At 40.8% G+C, this 26,954-nt stretch overlaps 1 protein-coding gene across 1 annotated transcript; it reads left to right on the forward strand.

The window, feature by feature from the left end:
• Positions 1–2,033: 2,033 nt before the first annotated feature.
• MRPS31 (mitochondrial ribosomal protein S31) lies at positions 2,034–22,626 on the forward strand. The gene is made up of 6 exons (XM_009872968.1): positions 2,034–2,194; positions 2,895–3,053; positions 7,915–8,046; positions 11,136–11,209; positions 16,336–16,479; positions 22,415–22,626. The coding sequence occupies exons 1-6, from the start codon at positions 2,058–2,060 to the stop codon at positions 22,624–22,626; spliced, it is 858 nt and encodes a 285-aa protein (XP_009871270.1). The 5' UTR covers positions 2,034–2,057.
• The last annotated feature ends 4,328 nt before the right edge of the window (positions 22,627–26,954 follow it).

Raw genomic sequence — 26,954 nt, forward strand, 5'->3', positions numbered from 1 at the left:
GAATAAGCTCCAATATTGTCATACCGTCATGTATAAGACATCTTTTTCTTTTTCTTTTTCTTTTTCTTTTTTGAATAAGCTCCAATACTGTCATACCGTCATGTATAAGACATCTCTTGTTCTCTTTTTCTTTTTCTTTTTCTTTTTCTTTTTCTTTTTCTTTTTCTTTTTTCTTTTGTCACAAACTGGAAAACAGGAGTTTCAACCTAAACATAAGGAAATACTTCTTTACCATGAGGGTAATGGAGCACTGGCACAGGCTGCCCAGGGAGGTTGTGGTATCTCTGTCTCTGGAGACACTCAAAACCTGCCTGGATGTGTTCTTCTGTGATCCTGCTTGATGATCCGTAGGGGATCCTGCTCTGGCAGGGAAGTTAGACTAGATGATCTTCCAACTCCTACCATTCTATGATTTTTTTTGAAGCTGTGTTTGCATTCTAAGACCAGGCTTTCAAGTAGAAGACCAGCTTGATGCTAGGTGAAATACAATAATGCAAACTGCAATGTGGCTTTAAATGTTTAAGGTTTGCAGTCTTGCTGTATTTTTCTGACACTGTAAGCAAAGGTCTCTGAATGGGTAGATGGGTTTAAGGTGCATGCAGCCAGAATTAATGAAAAATGTGTTTGAAAAAGATCTATGGAGAATAGCTCTGTACAAAACATTACTATCGTCTCAGTAATGTGGTTCTGAAACTTTCCTTAAATTTTTCCTTTTGCTCTTCATCCCTGGAGGTGTTCAAGGCCAGGCTGGGTGAGGCTTTGAGCAACCTGCTCTAAGGGGAGGTATCCCTGCTGTGGCAGGAGGATTGGAAGCAGATAATCTTTAAGGTCCCTTCCAACTCAAGCCATTCTATGATTCAGCATCAAAATTTAGGGTTTAATGCTGACAATTTATTGAGTGCAGAGTGACTGAAGTAATACTGTGGTTCTTGCTGATACGAGTAGGTTTTCCTTTTTTAGCCATAGAGGTGTATGTGAGAGGGGGAAGGTAGGTCAAAATTCCTTCAGATTTCTTGAAAGTGGTTTAAGATCTGTTGAAGCATTTCATTTTGAATCAAAATAAATATTTCGTGGTAAGTTTTTTCCTTTATTTTATTAACCTGAAGGTGACTTTTAGACAGAAAAGTAGTTTTGAATTTAAAGATGTAAACATGTCATTTTAGAATGTTAAAAGAGAACAGTTCTTTGAATAGCTCTTGGATAGTTTTCCCAGAGCGTGTGGTTGTATCTGTGTTGCAGCAATATCTTGAGCAGCTCCCTGCTCTCCCTGGGTTGACGTCCTTTCCTGCACTGTCCTAGTTTTAGCTTCTTTTTGTGTGAGGGTGACAGAGCACTGGAACAGGCTGCCCAGAGAGGTTGTAGAGTCTCCTTCTCTGGAGACTTTCAAAACCCACCTGGATGCGTTCCTGTGTGGCTGCCCTAGGGGATCCTGCTCTGGCAGGGGGGTTGGACTAGATGATCTCTAGAGGTCCCTTCCAACCCCTGACATTCTGTGATTCTATGATTTTGTGGCAAAGGAACACGAGGGTGTGACCCCAGAGTAGATGATCTTTCAGGCCCCTTCCAACCCCTGAGATTCTATGATTCTTCATGGTGATGCGGTAAATTGGAGGACCTGTTCCAGAGGGAAAAATAACCGTAGTAACTTTTTTTAAGAGCTACTTCTGTTTTTATTATTTTTTTAAACTTTGTGTCCCATCTAGCAAAATACAGAAATTCTTTAGCACAAGCAGTGAGCTTTCTGCTGAGAAAGATGGATCGACCACTTCCAAAGACAGCACAGCTGAATCATGGTGGTGCGGTAAATTGGAGGACCTGTTCCAGAGGGAAAAATAACCGTAGTAACTTTTTTTAAGAGCTACTTCTGTTTTTATTATTTTTTTAAACTTTGTGTCCCATCTAGCAAAATACAGAAATTCTTTAGCACAAGCAGTGAGCTTTCTGCTGAGAAAGATGGATCGACCACTTCCAAAGACAGCACAGCTGAAATGGCATCAAAGAACCAGGAGGGTACAGCAGAAACACCAAAGCAGAAGTTGTTGGACCTTATTGGTAATATGAAAGTAGAAGTGAGCTACAGGAAGAAGCTCCAAGAGATAAAAGCACGTGAGATTGCAAAGCAAGCTACAGACAAGCTGGAAGGCCCAGACAGTGAAGGTGCTGCGCTTCGGAGAACTGCAGAACACATCCAGCGGTAAAGTATAACAAATTTTTCTTAGTCTATTTTCTCTTTTTAATTCAGGTTGATTTTTTTTTTCATTCTCTAGAACAAAACAAAACATCAAATGCCATTTCTAAGCATGGAAAAGAATTTGTAGAAGAGCATGGTGTACAGGTGTAGGTGGCGGTTGATCACAGGGAAGAATCTGTACAAAAGATGTGTGTTTTCTACCGTACACTACCTTATTCTGCACTGAGACTTGAAAAGTAGCGCTAGAATCTGCCTGTGGAAAGTTATTTTAATGGAAGGGGAGAAATAGCACTCAGATAAAATACAATGAAACTGAGGAAAAGGGAAAAAAAAAAATTAACAAATGGCGTCGTGATTGTCAAGTCTTGCAAGTAGCTCCCCTCAATGACGTGCTAGATCGTGCTGGTAACCCCACGTGTCTCTGCTGCCTGTGGTCTCCCAGCTTGACACCTGAGCGGCTTTGCATCGGCGTAGGGCTGCCGTTTGCCCAGGTCTGAGAACGAGCACTTGTCAGCGTCATTTGGCAGTGGATGATTAGTGCAACTTAGGGCAAACCTGGCCACCCCCACTTGACCTGATGCGTAACTGTAACTTCTGCATTATTAAGACACAAAGCAACTGTACAGAAGTGACATTTAAATATATCAAGACTTATATTGTTGTTGGTTTTTTTGCATTTCACTATCTTTTGTGTCCCTTACAGAGTCAAGCCTTTAAATCCAGAACTGGTGGAGGCTGCTTCTGCTGTTGCATCTTCCCTGCCACTCAACAAGAAACAGACAGAATCAGAGCTACTTGCACAACTAAGAAGACACGAAGAAACTACAGATAAGCAGAAAAAGGGAGGAACTATTAACATACGGTCTGTTTACTGAATATTATTCTCAATAATGCTTGAAATCCTGAATTTGCAATGTCATCTTGAAGGTGATTGGGTTGTGTTTGAAAGATGGCCCTAAAAGATAATTTGGACAGATTATCCTGGATATTAATCAATATTGGGAACATCCCTGGTCTGGTTATAACAAAATCCCTAAATTTTGCCATCCTCGTTCTAAAATGGTTTTGCAGAAGTAGGATTGTTTTCCTACCCAGGATCATTACTTTCTTGGACAGGCTAGCAAAATAACAGATTTTTTTTTTTTTTTTCCTAAGCTTCTGAAACTCTCACACAATGGATGGATTTGTAGATGGTTCAGACGTCCTGTCTGACCTGGTGATTTTTCATGACAGCTCTGCAGAACTGAACTAGAGCAGCTCTATTTATAGCCCCACCCTTCCTTTCAAAACTTTCCAGTCAACACAAGAAACTCATCTTTTGGCTTAACTCCGTTTCCAGTGTGGCTTTCAAACAGATGAGAAACATTAGCTTGAAAACCGAAACAGTTTTGAATACTTGTTCTTTTGGACGATGGCTGAAGACATATTTTTTCTTTCTTCTCCCTACCCCCGCCGCTAGTATTCAGATAACTACTGAGAAAATAAGGCATTAAATCCATGTGGAATGCTGAACTAAACAGAAAAGGGGATTTTCAGCAAAATAGGAATGTGAAACCTTTATTTCTGGCTGTTTGCAGTGTGAACTGCAAGCCACCTATCTTAAGTTTTAAATTATTCTGTGAAAATGAGTTTGTCCCAATCCAGGATTTAAGTGTGACCCATGTATTAATATTTGTAGGTAGCTCTAGGGGTCAGTAGAGGATCTGCCTTGCATGTATTTCTGCGTACTGCAAACAGAGCAGCCGACAAGCTGGTGTTAGTGGCTCATATTTGTCTTTTAAAAATGAGTGAAAACTAAGGAGGAACGCGACAGATGCTTGCGAATAGGTGCAGTTAGATGGTTGCAAAGAGGCTCGAATACACAATGCTCTGTGCATTTTATTTAACAGAGTTATTCACCTTCTTCAGAGGGTGTGAAGGGAAAAGGGAGAAACTATGCAAGTTTCCTTTTAGCCTGTGTTCGTGATTCTCTACCAAGAGTGCTCATGGTGGTTGTGGAGAGGAGAATGAAATTCTCTCCAAATGTGTGAGGTCTGTGCTATTTGAGGAGGAAGTAGAGCTTTAGGAAGTACATCTCCCAAGGCTGTGTGCTCTGTTTTCATAATATACTTTCAGCCTGAGTATAGGAGATCTCAAGAACTTGACAGAAGCTCTTGGAGCCAAAATGTGTAGCTTTAAAAGTTAGAGATCTGGCTGGTTTATGTAATCTTGATGTCTTTCTGTGTAATTTTTTTGGTTGTTTTTTTTTGTGTGCAATGTTACCAAAGAATTTTAGAGACACTTGCTAGTGTACAAAGAAGGAAATAAGGACTATTTTATATAAAACTTATGTTTGTTAAACTATTATTTATCCCTGGGGTTGTTCAGAGGAGCAGAGTACACAAGTGTCTTAACAGTGGCATTGGCTGTGGGTGGCCAATTTAAACATAATTAGAGCCTACTTCGGTACTTGAGAAGGTGTTGGAGGACCGTGCTGATACTGAGTGAGCTGAAATGTGCAGTGGCCAAATTCATACGTGCCTGCATCTATTCCTGGTCTGCTCACTGGCATTAAGGGCTCGCTGTCCTCACCACTCATTGCCCTTTCCCTCAAAGCACTTACCAGCTGTGGCTGCTGTGGAAGAAAGAATGTGTCTTTAAGGAAGCTGTAGTCTAAGCAAAAAGGCTTTTGCTTTTTTTTTTTTTCTTTTCTCTCTTGCCCAAAATTAAATTCTTCAGAAATTTAGAAGCCGGAGTCCCCGCAGCTGTATAGTGCCTCTATGTAGTTGATGGGTTAAGACATGCTATTACAATATTTTAGAACATGCTTGTGGATGAATCACAATGGTTAGAAAAATGCATTTTCCTCAACCAAAACCATCCTTTTTTGGTTGGCTAGGAATGTCATGGCTGGCTTGCTCTGCTTTGAGTTGGCAAGTTCTACTTCATGAGGCAGGTTTGTGAACTAGCTTACTTCTATCTGGAAATACATGTCAATTTTTTTTTTATTATCTGCTGAAAAGTTCTGTTTTCTTCTTTAATAGTTAAATAACAGTTTGAAACTATTTATTAATGGATGAGTTTTCTTGAAAGACCAGCAACTCCTGCTGGTTTTCATGACTGTAAGCTTGGTTAATGCTGACCTTTCACAGAATCACAGAATATCAGGGGTTCGCAGGGACCTCAAAAGATCATCCAGTCCAGCCCCCCTGCCAGAGCAGGATCACCTACAGTAGGTCACACAGGAACACGTCCAGGCAGGTTTTAAATGTCTCCAAAGACATTTCACAGTTAGATCCTGAGATGAATTTGGTACTTTCAGCTTTCCGATCAGTGCTAAAACTGTTGATTTTAAGAAGTCCAGCAGAAGGCAATAAAATACTTTTAAGAGGTTAGAAAGTAATTGCTTTTATTCATACATGATTATTTTGTGTTGATTTTTATTTGACAACAAGAGAATATGGGCAGTCCTTTTCCTTTTTTCCCATAAAGGTTTTGCATTCAATGTAGTGATGCCTTTTAAAAGATAGTAGATATTCCTCTGTTGTTTAAAAATTAGATACGTTCACAAGCAGTAGAGCCATGTAATTCTCAACTGAAAAAAAATTGGCATACTACTATTTTGATTTATGAGGCTATGAAATAAATTGTGTGTTGTCTGGATCTTTCGGTTTATATTACTTTTTTTTCCCCCATGATTGTGGCGTGGCCTCCAGAGGTCACTGTTGTTTGCAGTTGTCACCTTGTTTTCTAGACAGTGTTGAGGACAGTGTGTTCACTAGGAGGGGAAAATATTAATGATACAGGAATTTATTTTTCCCAGTGTGGGATGGAGTTTCACTCAGTGGAAATTACAACGGCACTATACCAAAATAAAATCTGCAGCACTACTAGTTGAAATTTCAGCTCCTGTTTTGGATGATAATGATGAAGAAAAGTAATTCTGAGATTAGGCTAAAACGTATCCAAAGCTCCTTAGGTCTTCACTTTTAGTATTGTAATTATTGCTTGGTAATCAGGAAGGAGAGAGGATGTGTGGTTGTTACAAAAGCCTTACTTCTGTAATACTGAACTGCTGTAGGTACAAGCTTGTAATCTGCTTTTTTTTATTACAAAAGGCATTCATCTTTGTAGTTTTATTTTTAGTTAATATAGGGACGCTTTAAGTGATGGAGTGATGAATGTTCCTGCCAGAAATGTTCGTATACCCCTGATGAGGTGACATTAAGACATCCCAGTGAGAAATATGATACCATTGACTGCATGTTCTTGTAGCTTGGTAGCATTGTCTGTCCAGACCTGCTGTGCAAAACCACAAATAAATCAAGGTCAGCTGTGAGGAGAGCTGCTCTGAGCAAGCCTGATCCCCCTGAAGTATGGGAACACTCCAGCCTTTTAGGTCACAGCCGAGTCAAGCAGTTGGGCAGAGCTGTGTGTGACTGACCTTAGGAATTATGGCCCCTTGACCCTCAGAAGTGTGTCAAGCCTCTGGCCCAGCACCAGCTCACTAATGCCAGTAGGCACTTTGTGCAGTAATTTCTAGTGAGAGATACTCAAGTAATCTGAGCTTGGTTGTTATTTTTTTTTTCCTGCAAGATTAAATTGAAATTGTTTAAAACGTTTTCAGATGACTTTCTTTCAGAGTAGGTACTTGAAGAGCTATGCTATTCTTGTTCTTGCATTTGAAACCACATCTAAGACCAAAGAGAAGTCCTACTGTGTTGCTCTGGCAATTAGCTTTTACGGTTTGTCAGAAGTACTTCTTTCTTGTCGATGAAATCTCTTTTGACTTAAACTGCCAAAAACGTAGTTTGAATTTCATTCAGATTTTCATAAAATGGGTATGCAGTATTTTCAATTTGGCCTACTTTTTTGGGGGGGAGGGGGCGTATCTAGGTCTTAAAACTTAAGTGCTGCAATTTTGGCTGCCTCTGTGTTACTGACAGCGGCTGGGTGGAGAGGATAGCCGTAAGGAAGAATTACCAGCTCAGTCTTTGCCACCCACAGACCTGCCAGTTAAGGGGACTAATTAGCGGAGACAGAAAGGTGGCGAGTTTTGTGTTGGGAACGAGCTGCGCGCAGCGCTGGAAAAGATCACAGTGTTTGCTCTTCGCGTATGATTTTTGACTACAGAATTACAAAGGAAGATGTGGTCTGTTAATGCCGTAATATGATTACGCAATGCAACAGATTGCGGTGGATCAGGAAAGGTGACCTACTTATTCGGGTGACATGATTGACCCGTGTCAGCTGATGTATGAAGGCAAGATTCCCTTTGCTCTGCAGCAGCACAGCTCTGTCCCTGGGCAGTGTTTGTTCCTGTCCAAAAAACCTGATGATTTTCGCCTCTCTATTTCAGCACGCTCCTTATATTCAGAGCAATTCCTTCTTTGCTTCAGCAAAACGTAACTAGCACGCTCTGAGAATATTGATATGCGGCTGTATGAAATTTTTCTTATAGTTGCAAATGAGATAATTTCAGCGAAAGCATTCGTTGTAGATTTACTAAGCTAAAATGGCACTTCTCATTTAATCTGTGTAGAACGTCACAAGCGAGATGGTTTAAAAAGTAAGCCTTGAATGTGTGATGACTTAAAAATGGGTGTATTTTGTGAGGAACGTGTAATACTGTCTCGTTGAGGCTTATGAAACCAATCAAGAGTAGAGTTTCTGATTAATGCATACGACAAACTTCCTTGCTTTGTCGATTCGTTGAGTTTTTACATTCACATTTTTAATTTCAGCAACGTTATTTCAGAAATGGCAGTTAAAAAGCAATCCCGAGCTCAGAGAGCCGTGAGGATATCCAATCGCATTTCCTTGGAATTGGATGAGGATGGTCAGAGAATTAAGCCTCAGTCTTTTGACTCCAGAAGGTATTTTTGTTGCGTTTCCTTCCAACAGGAGTGTGCACTCAGTTATTATAATCAGATATTATTTTTGGTTCAGCTGCACATATTCTTGTTACTGTGATACTTCAGAGATTAAAGAATTTCCTTAAATATTTTTCGAGAAGACACTGTCAGTGTTACAATTAACTTCTGTAAGAACACACTAGTTAACTTTAACCAGGTAATCAAATAACGTGCACTTTTTTAATACTAAGTTTTGGTTAACTAAAAATACTTGGTACTGAAATGGAATTGTGTTTATTTTAACTAGTTTAATTTATTTTCACTTATGCATGATACAATTTTATATAACTTTCTTAACTTTTTGGGAAATGGAGACTTTGAAGGCTTACTATCATTAAATTGAAAACTTTGATAAATATTCTATGTTTACAAAAGTTTCATCTGATCTCTTGGGTCTTTAAAGAGATTTTTAAAGTTGTTTTTTAATTTTTACCATCTTGTTGGTGGTCACCTTGTGGTCACCTTTAATTTTTACCACCTTGTTGTAAGTCATTTCGTAGCTGATTATTGTCTGTGTCATTATAATTGTCTATGAAATTAACTTCATTATTTACATGATGTTTTAAGGGTACTCCTTAAATTTATCTTGCTCCTAGTTTTATGTGACCAGTCTATTTCTTAATGAATTAAGTAGTGCTCTTAAATTTTTGTTTTACTCCTATAAGTTGTGCTTTCTTGCCTGCAGTCTTTTGATTTTCCCACGCTGTTCATCATCACATTCCTTCTCACTATATTCTTTCTCTAGCAGTTCTGGTTTTAGTTAGATTAACTTCTCCAATCATTAATTTATTTTGCAAAGTAATCCCCTTTTCTTAGGGTTGGGGGCTGGAAGTTGAGCCATTTGTGTTTAGATAGATAATGCTGAAGACAGAATTTGTAAAACTGAGAAAAAAAGAAGTCTAAATTTATGTGTGAGTAGATGTACAATATTCTGTCCTCTTTGGCTGAGGCATCTATTTCAATATATAATAAACAGAGAATTGTGACTTTCTGTAAGGAACAAATCAGAACATGTGCATTGAGCCATGTGGATCATGCAAAAACCGGAAAGAAGTAACTTCTCGCCAGTCATTATAAGAATGTAACCTACTTGCTGAAATGTTTCTGAGTAACTTCCTTGTTCTTGAACTACCGAACTGTTAAGGTGTGTTAAGGAAGTATCTCTTGGGCTTCTTCGGTATTTTAAGGCCAGCAAGCAGTGGTTTTCTTTTCCTGATGCAAAGCTTACAGAAAGTGCAAGAGGGGCTTCTTGTCATGGAAGCCAAAGGGAAGAAATTGAACAAGGTTCTTGATTGAGCCCTTCTGACTGAGATATTTCTCTCCTGGGGTTTTCACTCAGCTATAAGCTGCCAGTTTGAGGAGCAAGGAGACCAACTTAATTGTCAGCTGCTGAATAGCTCTGTAGTTATTTTTAATATGGGGCTAATTATCAGAGAGAGTTGGTAGTCATATGAAAGTAATTTTATTATGCTGTGATTCTTGACTGGCTGTGAGAAATACTTTTAAGGTGTTGGATTAAAAAAGTTTTTCGAAGTTTGAAAGAAGAGAAATAATATCTAGAAGTATAAACTGAAAACTTGAGCTACTGCATGCTTCTACAGTGTATATTATTTTATATTTTTGCTGAACTTTTCATTTGTTAGCATACTGCAAAGTAAAGTGAATTTCACTTGTATTTGAGAACACTTATTAAACTTATGAATCTGAGAAGCTTCCTTGCCCTCTTTGTGTGATGAAACTGTAGTTGGTATACACTTCAGGAATAGTACCTTCAAACAGTTTTTAAAATCCCTTAAATGAGCAAACTGTCTCCAGTTTCAGTCCTAAGTGTCCTCCTGCATCCCTGAAAATCTAATGGGTATACCTATCTCTTGATAATAGGGAAAAAAGAATATCTAACTTTAAATCAAGTTAGTAGATGTCAATGAGATGAGTGGTGATATTGCCTTAGAGTGATTTGAACTAATCATTTTAAAATAAGTGTTCTTCCAAGTCATGCTTGTAACTTAGGCCAGTCTTACTGGGAGTTACACACAAATAGGAAAATATAATCCTAAATCAACATTCTTTTAAGGTTCTGTAATTAGATGGCTCTATGCTGAAATAGATCCAGATCAGTAGCACACAATATGACAGAGCAGGTTTGCAGAAGAGATCATGGCCATCAGAAACCTGCAGTAAATCCAGAGAGGTGCAATTTTAAGGTCAGGAGGGGCAAGTATTGGCACGGTAAGAGTGAATGTGTAATAGCATAAAGCAGAAACTATTGGACTATTTCAGCGGAAGGTTTTATGATTAAAAGAATCATTTGTTTTGAAGTTCAGTGTGTTCTACAGTAAAGGCATTGGTTTTACTTTATTTCCATTTATTAGAAAGTTTATTTCATTACTTGTTGAACTCTGTTTTTTATTTTTTTTAATATAGGCTTATGCTAAAGATAAATATGGTTAAAAATAGATGGTCAGAGTGAAATATTTTTATGTTCAGAAGAGAGAGCATCAGGGTAATGCTATTTAAAATATATCATACAGATATACTTTGAGTGTTTGCCATATGGCAGAGGAGATGGCTGTGTAATCTTCCAAAAAGGCTATTTATGTCATAAAGCAGGAATTGTTTGATGTAGATGTTGCCTTTTTCTCTTCCTGAATTGTGCAATGTTTTTAAGAGGGGAAAAAACTCAACTCACCAGATTCACTTTTTAGTTGCAACTTTGTAAAACTACTCGAGTGCTGTGGTTTGATACTGTTTAGCTTTGTTCAGATTCCTAAATATTTCAGTAAAAAATGACTGCAAAGATAATGTCTGGTTTATGCCCATTCTTTCGCACAAAAATGTTTTGGGAAGCTCTGTTACAGACGAATAATGAAGTCATAAACACTTTCTCTGGTTAAAAGCCTGAGGATTCAGTACGAGTCACTATCTTTTTTTTTTTTTTTTCCTCCAGAGATCTGTTAGTTCATGAGAGTATTTTGTGCTTTTAAATATTTTCTGGCAATGTTGTGAAATGTTGTGAAATACTAAATATCATTTTTCTTTTTTGTTTATAGAAGTCTCAAAGTAGGAAAGAGGCTTAATATATTCGCTAAGGCTTCTACAGAAAGAGAAAATGCACTGAAAACAGGTTAGTGGAAATTCAATAATGAAAAAAAACCAGTGAAGCCAAGTTCTGAATTTTTAGAATATCAAGAGATTCACTGTTGTGAAGGAGACTTATGACCTGTTAACTTCCTGCTTTCAGATCTATAAAAAAATGAATAATGTAACTCCAATTTTTAGCAAGCAGAACTTCCTTGCAGTGTAATAGATTTTTTTTTTCTGGTGCTAATCAGGACATTCTGTTACTGACCTTGAAGGGTAAAACTGACTTTTGGTCACTAAGGCCAATCTTTCTCCTGTGAGAGTAAAACCAACCTAGAATGGTTTTGTCTGCTCCAGTAGCTTATTTGGACAAGTTGCAAACTTGCTGCATTCGTCTGGACAGGCTGTAGAGCTGGGCAAAGGGGAACCTCATGAAGTTCAATATAGATAAATGTAGAGTCCTGCATCTGGGGAGGGATAACACTGGGCACCAGTACAGATTAGGGGACGTCCTGCTGGAAAGCAGCCCCATGGAGAAAGACCTTGGAGTCCCAGTGGACAGTGAGTTGTCCATGGGACAGCAATGGGCCCTTGTGGCCAAGAGGGCCAATGGGATCCTGGGGAGCATTAAGAAAAGTGTGTCCAGCAGGTCTAGGGAGGTTCTCCTGCCCCTCTACTCTGCCCTGGTGAGACCACACCTGGAATACTGTGTCCAGTTTTGGGCTCCCCAATTCAAGAGAGACAGGGACCTACTGGAGAGAGTCCAATGGAGAGCTGTGAGGATGATTAAGGGACTTGAACATCTCTCCTATGAAGAGAGACTGAGAGAACTGGGGCTGTTTAGCCTTGAAAGGAGACAACTGATCTTATTAATATATATAAATATCTGAGGAGTGGGTGTCAGGAGGAAGGGGACAACCTGTTTTTGGTGGTGCCCACTAATAGAACAAGAAATAATAGGTTTAAGTTAGAACATCAGAAGTTCCATCTCAACCTGAGGAGAAACTTCTTTACTGTGAGGGTGACAGAGCACTGGCACAGGCTGCCCAGAGAGGTTGTGGAGTCTCCTTCTCTGGAGACTTTCAAAACCCACCTGGACGCGTTCCTGTGTGGCTGCACTAAGTGATCCTGCTCTTACAGGGGGATTGGACTAGATGATCTCTAGAGGTCGCTTCCAACCCCTGACATTCTGTAATTCTATGATTTTGTGGCAAAGGAACATGAGGGTGTGACCCCAGGGAAACAAGTGTACTCTACAGGTGGGTAAGTGTAAGCAAGGTAGAAAGAAAACAAGACCATGCATTTGATTGCTTTGTGGCCTTGCTTAGTGTTGTGCATGTAGTTTGAAAGATCCTGTAAGTGGTGAATGGACACCTTGTTTTACCTACTGTAAAGCTCTTCATATATGTTTAGAATCATACAATGCGTTGAGTTGGAAGGGACCTTTAAGGGTCATCTAGTCCCATCCTGCCTGCAATAAACAGGGACGTCTTTAACTAGATCCAGTTGCTCAGAGCACTGTCCACCCTGATCTTGAATGTTTTCGGGGAGTGGGGCTTCTACCACCTCTCTGGACAACTTGTGCCAGTGTTTCATCACTGTCAAAAATGTTTCATCGTTGTAAAAAATGTCTTTCTTATATCTAGTCTATATCTACCCGCTTTTAGTTTAAAATCATTACCCCGTGTTGTTTCACAACAGGCCCTGCTAAAAAGTCTGCCACCACCTTTCTTATAGGTCCCTTTTAAATAGTGAAAGGCCACAGTAAAGTCTCCCTGGAGCCTCCTCCAGGCTGGACAACTCCAGCTCTTGCAGTGTGTCCTCACAGGAAAGGTGCTTCAGCCTTTTGTTCGTTTTTGTCACCCTTTTCTGCACTTGCTCCAACAAGTTGATATCCTTCTTGTGCTGAGGACCCCAGAGCTGGACACAGTACCCCAGGTAGAGTGTCACCAGAGCAGATTAGAGGAGGGGTAGACTCACCTCCCTTAACCTGCTGGCCATGGTTATTTTTTTGGGCTGCAAGTGCACGTTGCCGGCTTGTGTTCAGCTTTTCATCCACTCCCAAGTGTTTGTTGGCAGGGCTGCTCTCAATCCCTTCATCTCCCAGCCTGTATCAATACTGGGGATTGCCCTCACCCAGGTACTGGACCTTGCGCTTGGCCTCATTGAACCTCATGAGGATCACATGGGCCTACCTCTCCAGCTTGTCCAGGTGCCTCTGGATGGCATCCCATCCCATCCCATCCCATCCCATCCCATGCCATCCCATCCCATCCCATGCCATCCCATCCCATGCCATCCCATGCCATCGTCCTGTCAACTGCACCACACAGCTTGGTGTCATCTGTAGAGTTACTGAGGGTGCCCTCGATCCCCCTGTCTACGTTGTTGATGGAGATACTGATCAGCAGTGGTCCCAGTATGGACCTCTGAGGGACATCACTTGTCGGTGATCTCCATCTAGACATTGAGCTGTTGACCGCTGCCCTCTGGATGTGACCGTCCAACCAATTCCTTATCCAACAAATACACATGCCAAAACTCACCGAAGATAAAAACTAATGGCAAAACAGGTGTGACCTACCTTTGTGTGCAGTGAATGGCACAGCGCTGCAATGTCTTAATGCCACGTGAGGGAGGGAGCTGTCACCCACAAAAACTTGGCTTAACTGCAGATTGGGTTTTGGGTAAGAGCATGTGAGTAAGGGCAAGTCATGTAAAGAACTCGCTCCCTCACTTTTCTTTCTAAACAATGAAAACTCTTCATTGTTAGCACTGAGCTTTAATAAGCTCGTTTTCATAAGCTATGCTGAGGCCCTTTGGAAAAAAAAATAAATAAAAAAAATATTCCAGTATAGTGACTTAGGATTATACATAAAGCCAGCAGCTGCAGAAGAAATAGTATTCGCTCTGATATCTTAGGAAATGATAAATATTTGTTTCTGTTTTGACAGTAGGACTGCAAGATTTCTAGCAGAGTAGTTTTCTTCTTTTTTTACACTTGGAACTGCAGAAAGAAATTAATTTGCCTACTTTATTTCCTTAGTAAAATGTCAGATACTGCTATCTGCATATTTGCAAGCAGCTGTGAGCTTTCTGAATGCAGCCATCTCTGTAGTGGACTATGAAAGTTGCTTATTAGAATGGAACTCAATTTGCTATTTAAGACTGCCGATTTCCTTAAAATCAGTCCATTTTGCATATAAAAATGTGACAATCGATGCAGTGTTAAACTGTTTTGGAAAATGTGATGTTCAAGTAATGGATCTTTGAACTGAATCAAATTTACTCAGGTAAAATGATGAAAATTTAACCTTTCTTTTTTTTCATGAACACAGTGCAGGCACAATGACACACAGTAGTCACCCTAGAGAAAAAGTTGAGATTTTTTTTTTTTAACATAAAACTGGAGTGTGCACAAATTGTGTAAGAGAGCAAGTGGACTTTACTGGATTTGTAATTAGATATTAGAAAGTAAGCTTCTTTCAGCTTTTTATGTGATGTTTCCCTGTTTGATTCTAGGAAGCCTTGAAGAAATCTACAGTATGTTCTAAGCCACGAAGCTTATTACTTGGCTTATTGACTAAGCCTGATGACAAAAAAAGAAATTTGCATTAATCTCAGGAAATACCAGTGGGATACATGATACCTTAATTCATTTGCTTTCACTTTCTTGGCTTGTGTTAGTGGAGATAGTGAGTTAAAATATTATTTATACATGACAGAAAAGCAAGTTCTGTGGTATGTATTAAATATTTATTTTGAAAACCAGAATGTTAACTGGAGAGTACATTGGCATCCTGAAAAAATTATTAATAACTGTAAATGTAAAGTATCAGTAACTGTTAATCTCTTATACAGAGGTGAAAATACAATGTTTATCACTTTTACTGCAGGCATGAAAAGTTGAGTTTTTACTCCTTTCTATTATAACATTTATTAGTAGTGCATTAATAGAAGGCATTTTTTCAGACGTGTACAATAATTTCATTCTGGTGGCTTGTCATGTCTTTTATCTGTATTATATTCCTGCCTCCAGCCCTCAAATCAGAGTAGGCAGCTAGGGAGCATAGTTTTGGAAATTTTCCTCCTAAGTAAGAAGTAATTTGAAAAAGTATCTGCTGAATTAACACAAAAAATGAAAACACTTTTCAATATGTAAAAATTCTGTTTGCCCATTCATTTTGTTTTTTCTTGAAGGAGAGGGGGTAAGAATTTGTGGTAGCTTTTTTTTTTTTTTAATCCAGTTGAGGTGTAAGCCACTGAGCCAAAGAGGAAATTCTATCTTTGTTTCAAAAGCTTATGAGGAGTAAAATAATAGCTGATTGGCCACGACCCACTTCAAATGGACTGTAACATTTGAATTCACATCAAGATCTCTGTTCTGAGAGGGGCAGACAAGAAAACAAAAAGGAGCGCGACTTGGGCCAGCTCATGAGACAGCAGCAGCCCGAGGCACTCCCAGCGGTTCCTCCCTGTCCGCTGGTAACAGCTTGTTCCCTTCACTTCAGCGACGCGGTTCGGTCTGGGCTCGTGACCAGTTCTCCTGGGTGGAGGGGCAGGAACTCCTTAAAAGTAACTCTTCTGCTGTCTGAGTACACTTTGATTTAAAAAAAAAAATATACATATACATCGGGAATAGATGCTTTCCTAAAGGGACTCTTTGACTTCAGGAGGAGAAGAGAAAATCAGGATTTCTCAAGTCTGAGAGGCAAAAACTGGGGCACGTGGGAGTGCTGAGGAAAGAATTGAGTTGTTTCCCCAAATGAGAGTCTAGTTGTGAAGTATCTGAAAACTCCTGTTGTAGGCAAGATTTCTTTAGCAGAGTGCACCAGTCAAGTTCGGAGTTTGACATATGTGCAATTTGCGAAGACAACAAAAAGAGAAAAAAAAAAATTGTGGAAAAATTAAATTCTGGCTCTGACAGGCTTAAAAATAAATAATCCCCTAGGAGTTCACAGGAAGATTTTAGCAGACATTTAAGAGTTCAGTGGACTTTCATTTCAACAGATATTTCTCATTTGAGAACGGTGATGCTGGCATCTGAGGTAGAAAAATTTGCCCAGCTGTAAGTGTTGGTTTTCATGAAGATTAATATTAAAGGACTTTGTTTTAGCTAGTGAGAAGTCTTTGGCATACTGACAGATCTTTACAAAATTTCTTTTTCAGTATCTTCACCAACAATTTGGGATGTGGAATTTGCGAAGGAGATTGCAGCAGTAACTGCACAGCCTCCCCGAAACGGTTTTGAGGAGATGATTGAGTGGACAAAAGAAGGAATATTGTGGGAGTTCCCAATTGACAATGAAGCCGGTAGGTGCACTGTTAACTTTTATTACTTGTCTGTATTTATCTTTTTTTGAGAATTAGAGCATGTTATGACCTTTGGCTGTTTTAATGTAGTCCTTCAGCTATGAGTCACGCATTCGATAGTAAACAAATAAAACTTTCCAAGTGTCCCAAATCAGAGATGCTTCAGCTGAACTCATTCTGGCACTCTTCAGGTGCAGTCCTGCAGGTGGTTTGACTGATCTGAGACCTGGCTGCTGCTAAAAAGGGGAGGACTCCCTCCCTCCTTTACTCCCTCAGCCCTGATGCTTTCGACACCAAGAGGCCATTCAAGTCTGTTACATAATGCCTTTTACTATGCAACTTCTTTGAAGAAGCTTCTAGCAGAGGATGGGGGAATCTTAAAACCACTGTGTGTGTTTTATAATGTAGAGCCTGTTCTTTGGTGCAGCTCTCAGACCGAGTGGCTAGTCGGATCCTCACCAGCTCTCTGCCAGTTCCCTATCTGCCCCGACTGAGTGTTAAACAGCTGTTTGCTCCCTTTGTTCTGTCTGTTTCATAAGAATAAACAGTCACAATATTGACTCTCTCTGGGCATGTATCTTAACTAGACATCTTTGTGCATGATATTTACTTACCATTTAAAAAAAGCAAAAAAACCCCTCCGTGTGAAGTTAAGCCAGCAGAGAGAGAGTGAATGTAAAGGAAGGGAAGAATAACTACACAAGCTAAGTGTACACTTTAGGAAAGGGGACTTGATAACTTCAGGGAAAGCTTGGCTGTGGATTGTGTTTAATTTTTTTAAAAAGACCTTAAAGACATCAAACAGAACTACTTTAGAATGATTCAGTCACTGAAAGCAAAACAGGTTAGCATCTGAAGCTGGGAGTCTTTGAAAATCTGTCCTGTACTGAGTTGCAAATTGCATAATGTGGTTCATTGTTTCTTAATGTTTATTCTCATCCTTTTTTGGCAGTTTCTTCACAGAATTTAATCACTGCTGCCAGAATTGATCTGTTCCATCATGTAGAAATCCAAGTATACTCTGGTCATGTTTTTGCAAGCTTAAAACCACTGTGGCCAATGGTTTTTCTGTTGTTGTAATGTGGCTGGAACCCTGCTGTCTGGGGCCGTAAGTGGACCAGGCATCTTTGGCGACCAGTGGTTTTTCTGTTGGAGCAACGCAGCCGGAACCGTGCTGTCTGGGATGGGGTGGCCAATGGACAAAGAGTCTTTACATATACTTCGACAAAATCTTTATTGATTTGTCCACAAAGGCTAGTCATGTGGAAAATTCCAGTGGAGCGTTCCAAAATCTATCACCTCTCAGGTTGAAATATCAAGTCAGTAAATTCCATCCTATCAGACTGCCAGCCCACAGGCTTTTAATCAGGTCAGGTATGTCAAAGCACAGTTAGAAGCTTGAGAACCTTGCTCCGATCTCATTAACATACTGTAATTTCAGGGGCTCTGCAAAAGAAAGATGCCCCTTCCTACTGTTAATTTTGCGGTTTTGTAACAGTCATTTCCCTCAGTAAGAGAATATTGTCTCAGCTTGTTCTCTATCAAGAAATGTGTGATTGTGCTTTTTATACCACAAGCATGTGGCTTTAAACACCTAAGTATAATTACATTTTCTATTGAGGAAGCACGAATTCTGCGCTTTTAGCATTGTGAAAGCCTTCAAGGCTTTAAATAAAATACAAAAAAAGGGAAGAGGAGCACTTACAATTGTTTTTCTTGGCTCCAGAGTATCTCCAGTGTTCTCATTAGACTGCTTTACCAAGGCATTGTGCTGTGCTTTGAGGCATCAGGGCAAAATTATGATTTTTTGAAACTTCTGTGTCTCTGGTGTGAACATCTGAAGGTGTGACTAAGTGTGCTGGCTTGCCACTGTGACCAGTAGCAGGCTTTCCCCACACCCTGCTGCCGTGGTGTCTGCTCCTGCCTGTCTGCCTTTTCCCTTATTTGATGCAGTTAAAGTCACTGTTAGACAGAAAACTACCTTTTTTTTTCCTCTCAATCTCTCTGACCTCTAATTAATTTTTAGCAGATTAGCAAGCCAGTAGCATAGCTTGCATAACATTGTTCTCTCTCCTCTTTTCTGCCTGCCTGTTTTGCTTCTATTTGCTTTAGTTGTGCTCCGTGGCTTGCCATAACAAAAAGTTGGGAAAAAAGTTGATTTCTACCCCTTTTTTACAGTTATTTCTGTGTGCTTATGCCCGGATTACTCCAGTCCTGAGGACTGCAGTCATTAAAAAGGACAGTGCAGATTACTGATGCTACTCTGCTTCAGCACCTCATTCTAGGGAGCAAATGCTTCTGGTGGGCCAGAGACTTTACGACAGAAATGATAGGCTTAATGGAAGTCTCAGAAAATTAATGCCTCAGTTGCCTTGTGTGGCTTCTGTAGGTAAAAGTTCACCAAGTCCTGTTCTTGCTGTTGTGCTGAGATGTGTTCTCAGCAGAGAAGCTCTGGATCAGTTTGTCAAGACAGGTGGCAAACGTTACATAACCAGATCATGATACTTCGTCACCTTTTTAGCATATCAGCAATACTCCCCAGAAGGATGAACATCTACATTTGAGCTGTTATCTTTAAGACAAGGTTGATTGTGTCTTGCATGGGTTAGTGTTTTAGCTAAAGAAATCATAGAATAATAGAGTGTTCCGAGTTGGAAGGGACCTCTAGAGATCATCTAGTCCAACCCTCCTGTCAGAGCAGGATCACCTAGGACAGGCCACAAAGGTGGGTTTTGAAAGTCTCCAGCGAAAGAGACTCCACACCCTCTCTGGGCAGCCTGTGCCAGTGCTCTGTCACCCTCACAGTAAAGAAGTTTCTCCTCATGTTGAGGTGGAACTTCCTACGTTCTAACTTAAACCCATTATTTCTTGTTCTATTAGTGGGCACCACAAAGAAGAGGTTGTCCCCTTCCTCTTGACACCAAGTTCTCAAATATTTATAAACGTTGATAAGATCCCCTCTCAGTTGTCTCTTTTCAAGGCTAAACAGCCCCAGTTCTCTCAGTCTCCCTTCCTAGGAGAGACGTTCAAGTCCCTTAATCATCCCCGTAGCTCTCCATTGGACTCTCTCCAGTAGGTCCCTGAATCTCTTGAATTGGGGAGCCCAAAACTGGACACATTATTCCAGGTGTGGTCTCACCAGGGCAGAGCAGAGGGGCAGGAGAACCTCCCTAGACCTGCTGGACACTTCTCTTAATGCACCAGACTTTCTGTTTTGTGTAGTATGTAGGGGATTGGAAATAGGATATTGGGAGTGGGTTAATTTTTGCTATGAGGTTGGTAAAGAAAATCTTCTACTCTGCATGTTGTTTCAAATGAGGTTTCTGAGGACAGTGCAAGAGAGGCTGAGGAACAGACTTGTTCTTCCCATGCCGCTGGAGTCATGGCTTGCTGCGGTGGTGGTGGGGAGTTGCACGAGCTTATCTCATCTAATCAGTTCCCACCAGAGGTCTCAGCCTCTGATGCTTTGGGCAATTGTGGTCTCTTTGTGTGATGCACACTTTACTTTTTTGAGGGCTTAAATATGTGGTCTAACTGAAACATTTGGACTTGACGCTTCATCCTCAAACCACATAGCATGTCTTCGACAAATGGGAGATCAAAATACGTGATGTAATATTTCCTTCTGACCTGCGTTTTTGTGAGACATTAAGTGGTTTAATTTCTTTTGAGTTAGAGATGAAAATTGATGAAATTATTAATTAGACATAATGTCCATTTCCCCCCCCCAACAGCGTCAAGATGCATTATTTGGATCCTTTCTATACTGAGTTTGTTAGATTAATTCTCATGGATTTTTGGGGCTGTTGGAGTGCGTCCAGAGGAGGGCTACCAAGATGGTCATGGGGTTGGAACACCTCTCCTATGAGAACAGGCTGAGAGAGTTGGACTTGTTCAGCCTGGAGAAGAGAAGGCTCCGGGGAGACCTTGTAGCAGCCTTCCAGTACCTGAAGGGGGCCTGCAAGAAGGCTGGGGAGGGACTTTTTACAAGGGCCTGTAGCCACAGGACAAGGGGTAATGGGTGGAAGCTGGAAGAGTGTAGGTTTAGATGAGATCTAAGAAAAAGTTCTTTACCCTGAGGGTGGTGAGGCACTGGCACAGGTTGCCCAGGGAGGTTGTGGATGCTCCATCCCTGGAAGTGCTCAAGGCCAGGCTGTATGGAGCCTTGAGCAACCTGTTCTAGTGGGAGATGTCCCTGCCATGGCAAAGGGGTTGGAACTAGATGATCTTTGAGGTCCCTTCCAACTCAAACCATTCTATGGTTCTATGATCCAGGTACAGTGAGATTCCGCCTTCCCTTGGTGGGCGAAAGTTGGCATGGGTGGCAAAGGATAAAGGGATCATTGCTGCACTTCTCTAAGTGGACACAGGTTTCCAAGCACAACAGAAATATTCATCCTGAAGCTAACATAAAGGGAAAGGAAGAACTTCTGAGGAAGAAAATATGCTTTATTTTTCAAGGACAAGGGAGATAAATGTGGCATGTAGGTGGTATTGATACACTCATGTATTTCTGCGAAAAATCTGTGGGGAAAAATAGAGATATTCCCCAGCTCTGTCAGATATTGCAATACTTAAAATTTGAAAGAGGTAACGTGAACTTAATGTCTACAGGGCTGAGAGACTTCTCCATCCCAGAGCTGTGCATCAATTATTCTGAAACTAGAAGCTCTAACACAGGAGGGAGTCCAGGACTGACATAGCTTAATTACCTCAATTTTAATACTTCTGCTTTAATGTTCTCAAATAATATATTATATCCTAGCTAGTATAGATAACTACGTACACTTAAATCTATTATGTCTACACTTCCCGTTTTTGTTATCTGGAAATGACTATGTGTAATATTTTTCTCTAATGACAGAATTTTACTTAAAGGTGCAAATGTCATTTACAACTCCCTAGCAAATTGAGATAAAATATAAATTTTCCTGTATCCCTAGCTAAAGAAAAGTCTTTTACTTGCAAATCCCAGTTTGCCTTGTTTGTTTATCTCAGAATTGGGAACCATGAAAACAGCCTTTTTTCTGTATGTAGAAATTGGTGTCGTGAATCTGTCTTGTGTACGGTAGCATCACGGTCCAAACTGCAGCGAACCACAGGTCAGAGAGCAAAATTTTACCGCAGGATCTGAGCTGTGCGAGATTAGAGATCTACAGTAATCCCTTGTCCCGTGTTCCTGTGGCTGCTTTTGAACGCATCGGCTTTTGTGCTGGTTCTGACTTAAAAGTAGCAGCTGGGAAGATAGATGCACAACGGTCTTAAATCAGCGTACCCTCACAGCTTCAGAAAGTGTTAGAAAAATGATTTTCGGTGCCCATTTAATAGCAGTAGGATGTTAAAACCGTTGCTTGGCATGAACATATAAGCATGTGTTGGTTGGGCAGTATTAGCTACTTCATGAGGTTGGCTCATTTGTTCAAGACTAGCTTGGATGCTTTAATCCTCTGCAGAATTTAGGCAATTGGTGTTTTCTTATGGAAGTTATTAAGAAAGCATCCCCGATATAAAAGGTGATAGCCGTGATGAATCAGAATTTTCACTTACTGAACAAACAGATTTTTAGCAAGAAGATGTATTAATTTATATTTTTTTATTATTCCCCCCAGCTCCCGCCCTGGCATCAGTTTTCAGTGAGATTAACAGTCAGGAAGTTGATTTAATTATTGGATATTCTTATAAATGAGGCTGCAGAATGAAAGTAATACATTATACAGGAGTATGATATATGCTGGCATTTCTTGGGTGGAGGGAGAAATGAATGTCTGAAAATTTTGCAGTTTCTTTCACTTACGTGTCATTGGCTTAACTGTGCAAAAGAGGCGCAGAACCATTAATATTACTAACTTATTTGTAAACTGTATTCTTTTCTGCTTTGTTAAATTTACTGTTATGATAATAGCTTTGTCTTTTGGTTTTTTTACCCTTCTGTTAGGGATGGAGGATGATGCTGAGTTTCACGAACATATATTTCTGGAGAAACACCTCGAAGACTTTCCCAAGCAAGGACCTATTCGCCACTTCATGGAACTAGTCATCTGTGGGCTTTCCAAAAACCCATACCTCAGTGTTAAACAGAAGATTGAACACATTGAGTGGTTTCACAAATATTTTGAGGAAAAGAAGGAGTTTCTTCAAGAGATTTGAAACTTAGGAAGGTGCTTAACCTTGACATTACATCAAAATTGATGATGTCTTACAATGGAAATACTGCCAGCGCATAGTAATCATCTGACCTGAAAGTTGTATTTTAAATAATAAACTGAAAAAGTCAGTGTCATGTGTGTATTTCCATGTGTATGTAGATGTTTATGACAAAAGGTGGCACTGAAAATTACAGCTTTTATAGAATGTGCATTTAAAGTTCAGTTTATCAAAATGGTTGTCTTTTATTGAAACTGATCTTTTGGTCATACAAAATATTAGGTTTAATTCTACTTCCTTCTCCCTTGGTGTGTATCTTGACAGGTTTGATCATCTTTCCCATTCTGAAAGCAGTGCTTTCATTTTTAAAAATAACTTACTGAGCTAGTAACATTTCATTTTGCTAATTCTGTAACTGTGCAGGTATTTGAATAGTATTAAAACCTTTCTACTCTCCTTTCCTTAAGTATCTTTATTGGCTCCCTTTAAAATTCTTGGTAATGAAAAGTCATTTGCGTGGAATACTTGTTAATTCATCTGCTCAGTGTAAAGCTACTGTATTTCTGAGATGTATGCACTGCATAATACTGCTGAGTTGCATAAAATAATACAGGAGGTCTCTCCTTACCATCCACACATCCACTTTGAAGCATTTGACCAGCCTCCTGTCGGTATTTCTTGTTCAAAAATGGGTCTAGCTGTCAATTAATCCATAAAATTCTGTTTCATAATTTTTGTTCTTCGTTTTAATTCTTATTCTCTCACATTCACTGTCTCACATTCTCTCACTCAACCACTTCAGCAGCTCTCGGCATTATAAATACGCTCCTGTTGTTTTTCTCACGTTTCCACGTGACTCAGACAGGAGGGAGGAAGTTGCGGAATGAAGGTAAAACGCGCTTCATCCGCAAACAGACTTACAAGAAAGCAAATGAAAAATAAAGAGTTGGCCTTTCTCTCCGAGTTGGAATATTGCTGCTGTGTTCTGCTCAGCTGCAGGATGGGGGCTTGCCTGTGTGACAAGGGACAAGACTCCAGGCTGTGGAAAGGAAAAGTGGCTTTTTGTCTTTCTAGCTGCGGGAACAGCAAAGTTCAAATTCTGCAGAAATTTTCAGAAGCTTCCTGGCTTTCGAATGGAGCGGGTAGTTCTAATTTTCAGTTCAATGCCCAGATACATTTTACTTCAAAAATACCATTCTTCCTAAATTTCTACTAACCTGTGCTGCACAGCCTGTATTCTGCAGTATTTCAGGCCTTTTCTAGAAGAAGGTACAGTCACTTTGAATTCATTGTGGGCTCTTAGAAATAGCTCCTCTGCATGTTTGCATTCAGCCTGTGTTTTGATGTGAAAAACAGGACACTCACAAGCTCGGCTCTTGCTGGCCGAGGTTCAGGAGCATTAGCCGTGCAGGAGAGCTCTGAATTTCACAGCACTGGGAGCGAGGTGAATGTTATCATTTAAACAGATTCATTAGGAGGTCGGTACTTCGGCGAGCTCTTAACAAGAGCTCTTGGTGCTTAGGATCTTTGGAAAGCTGTAGTAATTCCTACTTAGGTGCTTAAATATAGATTTGAGAGTTAATACTCGGCAACAGGATTTGAATAATCAGACCTAGCTGCACATACGTACAGATGCTTACTGGGACTGCTCAAGGCACATGAAGAGGGCCCAAGTGGCAGGGCTTTTATGTGTGTGGGTTTTTTGGGGTGTGCACTTCTTGGTAGTCCCAAAGGAGTAGGCTCACAGAAATTTAAAGCATTGTTTACAGATTAGTCACTTAGGAGCATGAAAATCATCCCTTTCTTTTGCAGCCCAAAGGATAAAAGCTGTCCACCGTTGTTCGGAGCGAAGCCAGCGGTGAAGCTAGAAGCTAGTCATTCCCACGCTAGAGTCATTCAAGCTTTTCTTATGATAGTGGTTTTTTTCCCCTCTTGCAACTGGTTAAGTGGTTTTATGTGTAACTTAGTGGATTCAACATTAGAACTTTTCTGAGGCAAACCAGTGTTTGTTATGTTCTGCGGTCTTAACATTTCCTTCTTTATGCATGAAGCTGAGGTCTTGTTATTGCGCTACTAGTGCCATTCCTCCATGACCTCTGTGTTGGAAAGTTCTCTGACTTTAGGGGTGCTGGGGCAGTTGATGCTGCCCTGAGAAGAACAAGAAGGTGGAACAAACTGGCCCGCGGCCTAATTGTGGGGAATGTTGTTCATGGCCCATTTTTAGGTGACAGTTTTTCTTCTGAGATGGCTACAAGGGGTATCTAGCAGAAGAAGAACATCTTACTGAGTGGAGGTGGCTGAGGTACTATAAAGTTGCATGCAAAGGTGTTGATGACAGTTGATAGCACTATGAATCATGGTCATGACTTCCCCAGGCTGACAGCTACACTGTGAAGAACTCCCAAGCTCCCTTTTGCCCCCGTTTCCACCCAGACAGTCTCCATTTTCCCCATGTGTGCTGCTACTGCAGCAGTTTCAGAGGGTTTCTGGCCATCTCAGAGGAGGTGGAGTCACTGGTGCAGACAGAAGCCCTGGCAGAGGGCAGCGACTCTGCATTGGCAGAGTGAGGGAAGAAAAAGGGGAATGAAAGGCTCCCATATGGTTTGTGAAAGTGCAATAGAGAAGTTCAAGGCATAACATCTATTATCTGCCTGTCTTTGTCCGTGTAACTTCTTTACCTCTGCTTCCCAAAGGCCATCCTTGCCATGCCCTGCCAATGGCTGAACTGATTATTGAATTTAAATTAATCCAAAGCACTTGGTCACAATCCAGCTCCATGTCTCCCTCCGCCTAACTGGACAGGTCAGAAATTGGGCTGGAAAACCCCAGACTTCTCAAGGATGGCCCCTTGTCAAAAGGGAAGGATAGGAGTGAGTAGGGTGACAACCCCATGAAGGGCTGAGTAATTTATTGTGTTAATGCAGGCAGTCTCAGTGAGGTGTGTGAGTGCCGGCCCTGTGGGTTGGGTGCTAGTCCAAACCTTGTCTCTGACATCTGATGGCACCCTTGGTCTTCTCAAACCTATTTGATATGAATGGTTTGCTAGAAGTCAAACTCGAAGTACTTTCTTCCCTGCTACGAAGCCAGTGTGAGTGTTTGCTCCCCAAAGTGGTCTTAGAAAGAGGCTGGAGGAATGACTGTATGGTTTGGTTGCAAGATTTTCTGTGCTGGGATTTCAGCTCTTGGTGTTCGTTCCTACCAAAAAATTACACTGGCATTGATGTGGCCTGTGCCCTAACAGGGGAGCTGTACTCCTTGAAGCTTGTCCAAGCACTGGGAGAAAGGTGGCTGTGGCTTAATTTAACCCTTCTGACCCAGCAAAGGAGCTAAAATGAATGGGGGAAATAGGGAGGACAATCTTGCGCATGTTCCCTAACCTCAGGCAGTTTTTGCTTCAGCCATGTATTTTTAGATGAAGAGGAGCACTAAAGGAGTCCTGGAGTGCTACTCAGGTCCATTTTCTTTCAGCGCTTACAAAGATGATAACATTCCCGCATGAAAATAGCTCCTCATCAGAAGCTTGTGCTTTGATGAGAAGCCTGGAGCATAAAGGCATTTATGTGAGAGGGACCACGCTATTGCTTTCAGTGAGGATTTAAAAGCAAGTAGTCTCAGTTGGGTTTGTGAGGATCACTTAGCAGAACGATGGTCGTGGACAGAGAATGACGACTTCTGAGGTTGCAGGGCCTGGTTTTCACTACAGACATGTGTGTGGGCTTTGTGAAGTCTGGCTGCTGCTGTGATGGTGTCCAGCAGGACATGGTGAAGATGTAAATCCCACCCTGCCAGGTGGCTGCAGCAATTCTGGTCTCATGATCTCCACAAGATGTCAGTGTAGATTTATTGGATTAGATATGAAATCCTCATGCTGTTCCCCCCACCCAGCAAATTAAAGCAAAAAAAAAATGTTTTAGAGCTGCACAATAGGTTTGATTGTGCTTTGGCATGTGTTGCCCATAGAGGAGGGACATGGTGAGCACTGGCATCCAGGGAGGGACGTGAGTGACACCCCGAGATGAGAGCAAAGCTCCTGGCAAAAAAGGGCAACGCTTCGCTCATATCAAGCTGCCCTTACTCCCTTGGGGACGAGTTGCATATGTGTAGTACGCAATATTGCACTTGTGCAATAAAGTGCTCTACGTTTTACTCAAAGAAAACCTGGAAGCCTGAAGAAAAACTAGAAGGGCCAGACTGGGTGACAGGAAGGATCTAAGGGCAATTGAGTCGAGTCATGTATTGGAGAAACTTAATTGCTGGCATGCAGTATCCAAAGCTTGCTTTGTTTCTTTACTTAGAAAATGTGATCTTGCAGTGTTGAGCAATGAGCTGTG

Source organism: Apaloderma vittatum, unplaced genomic scaffold, assembly GCF_000703405.1.
Source record: "Apaloderma vittatum isolate BGI_N311 unplaced genomic scaffold, ASM70340v1 scaffold3887, whole genome shotgun sequence".
Taxonomy (NCBI): domain Eukaryota; kingdom Metazoa; phylum Chordata; class Aves; order Trogoniformes; family Trogonidae; genus Apaloderma; species Apaloderma vittatum.

Excerpts from the sequence above, each read along its gene's own strand:
- MRPS31 (XM_009872968.1), top strand. The coding sequence starts at position 2,058 with ATGAAAGTAGAAGTGAGCTACAGGAAGAAGCTCCAAGAGATAAAAGCA. Across the intron at positions 2,195-2,894 it reads ACTGCAGAACACATCCAGCG|AGTCAAGCCTTTAAATCCAG; the intron begins GTAAAGTATAAC and ends TGTCCCTTACAG. Across the intron at positions 11,210-16,335 it reads AGAAAATGCACTGAAAACAG|TATCTTCACCAACAATTTGG; the intron begins GTTAGTGGAAAT and ends TTTCTTTTTCAG.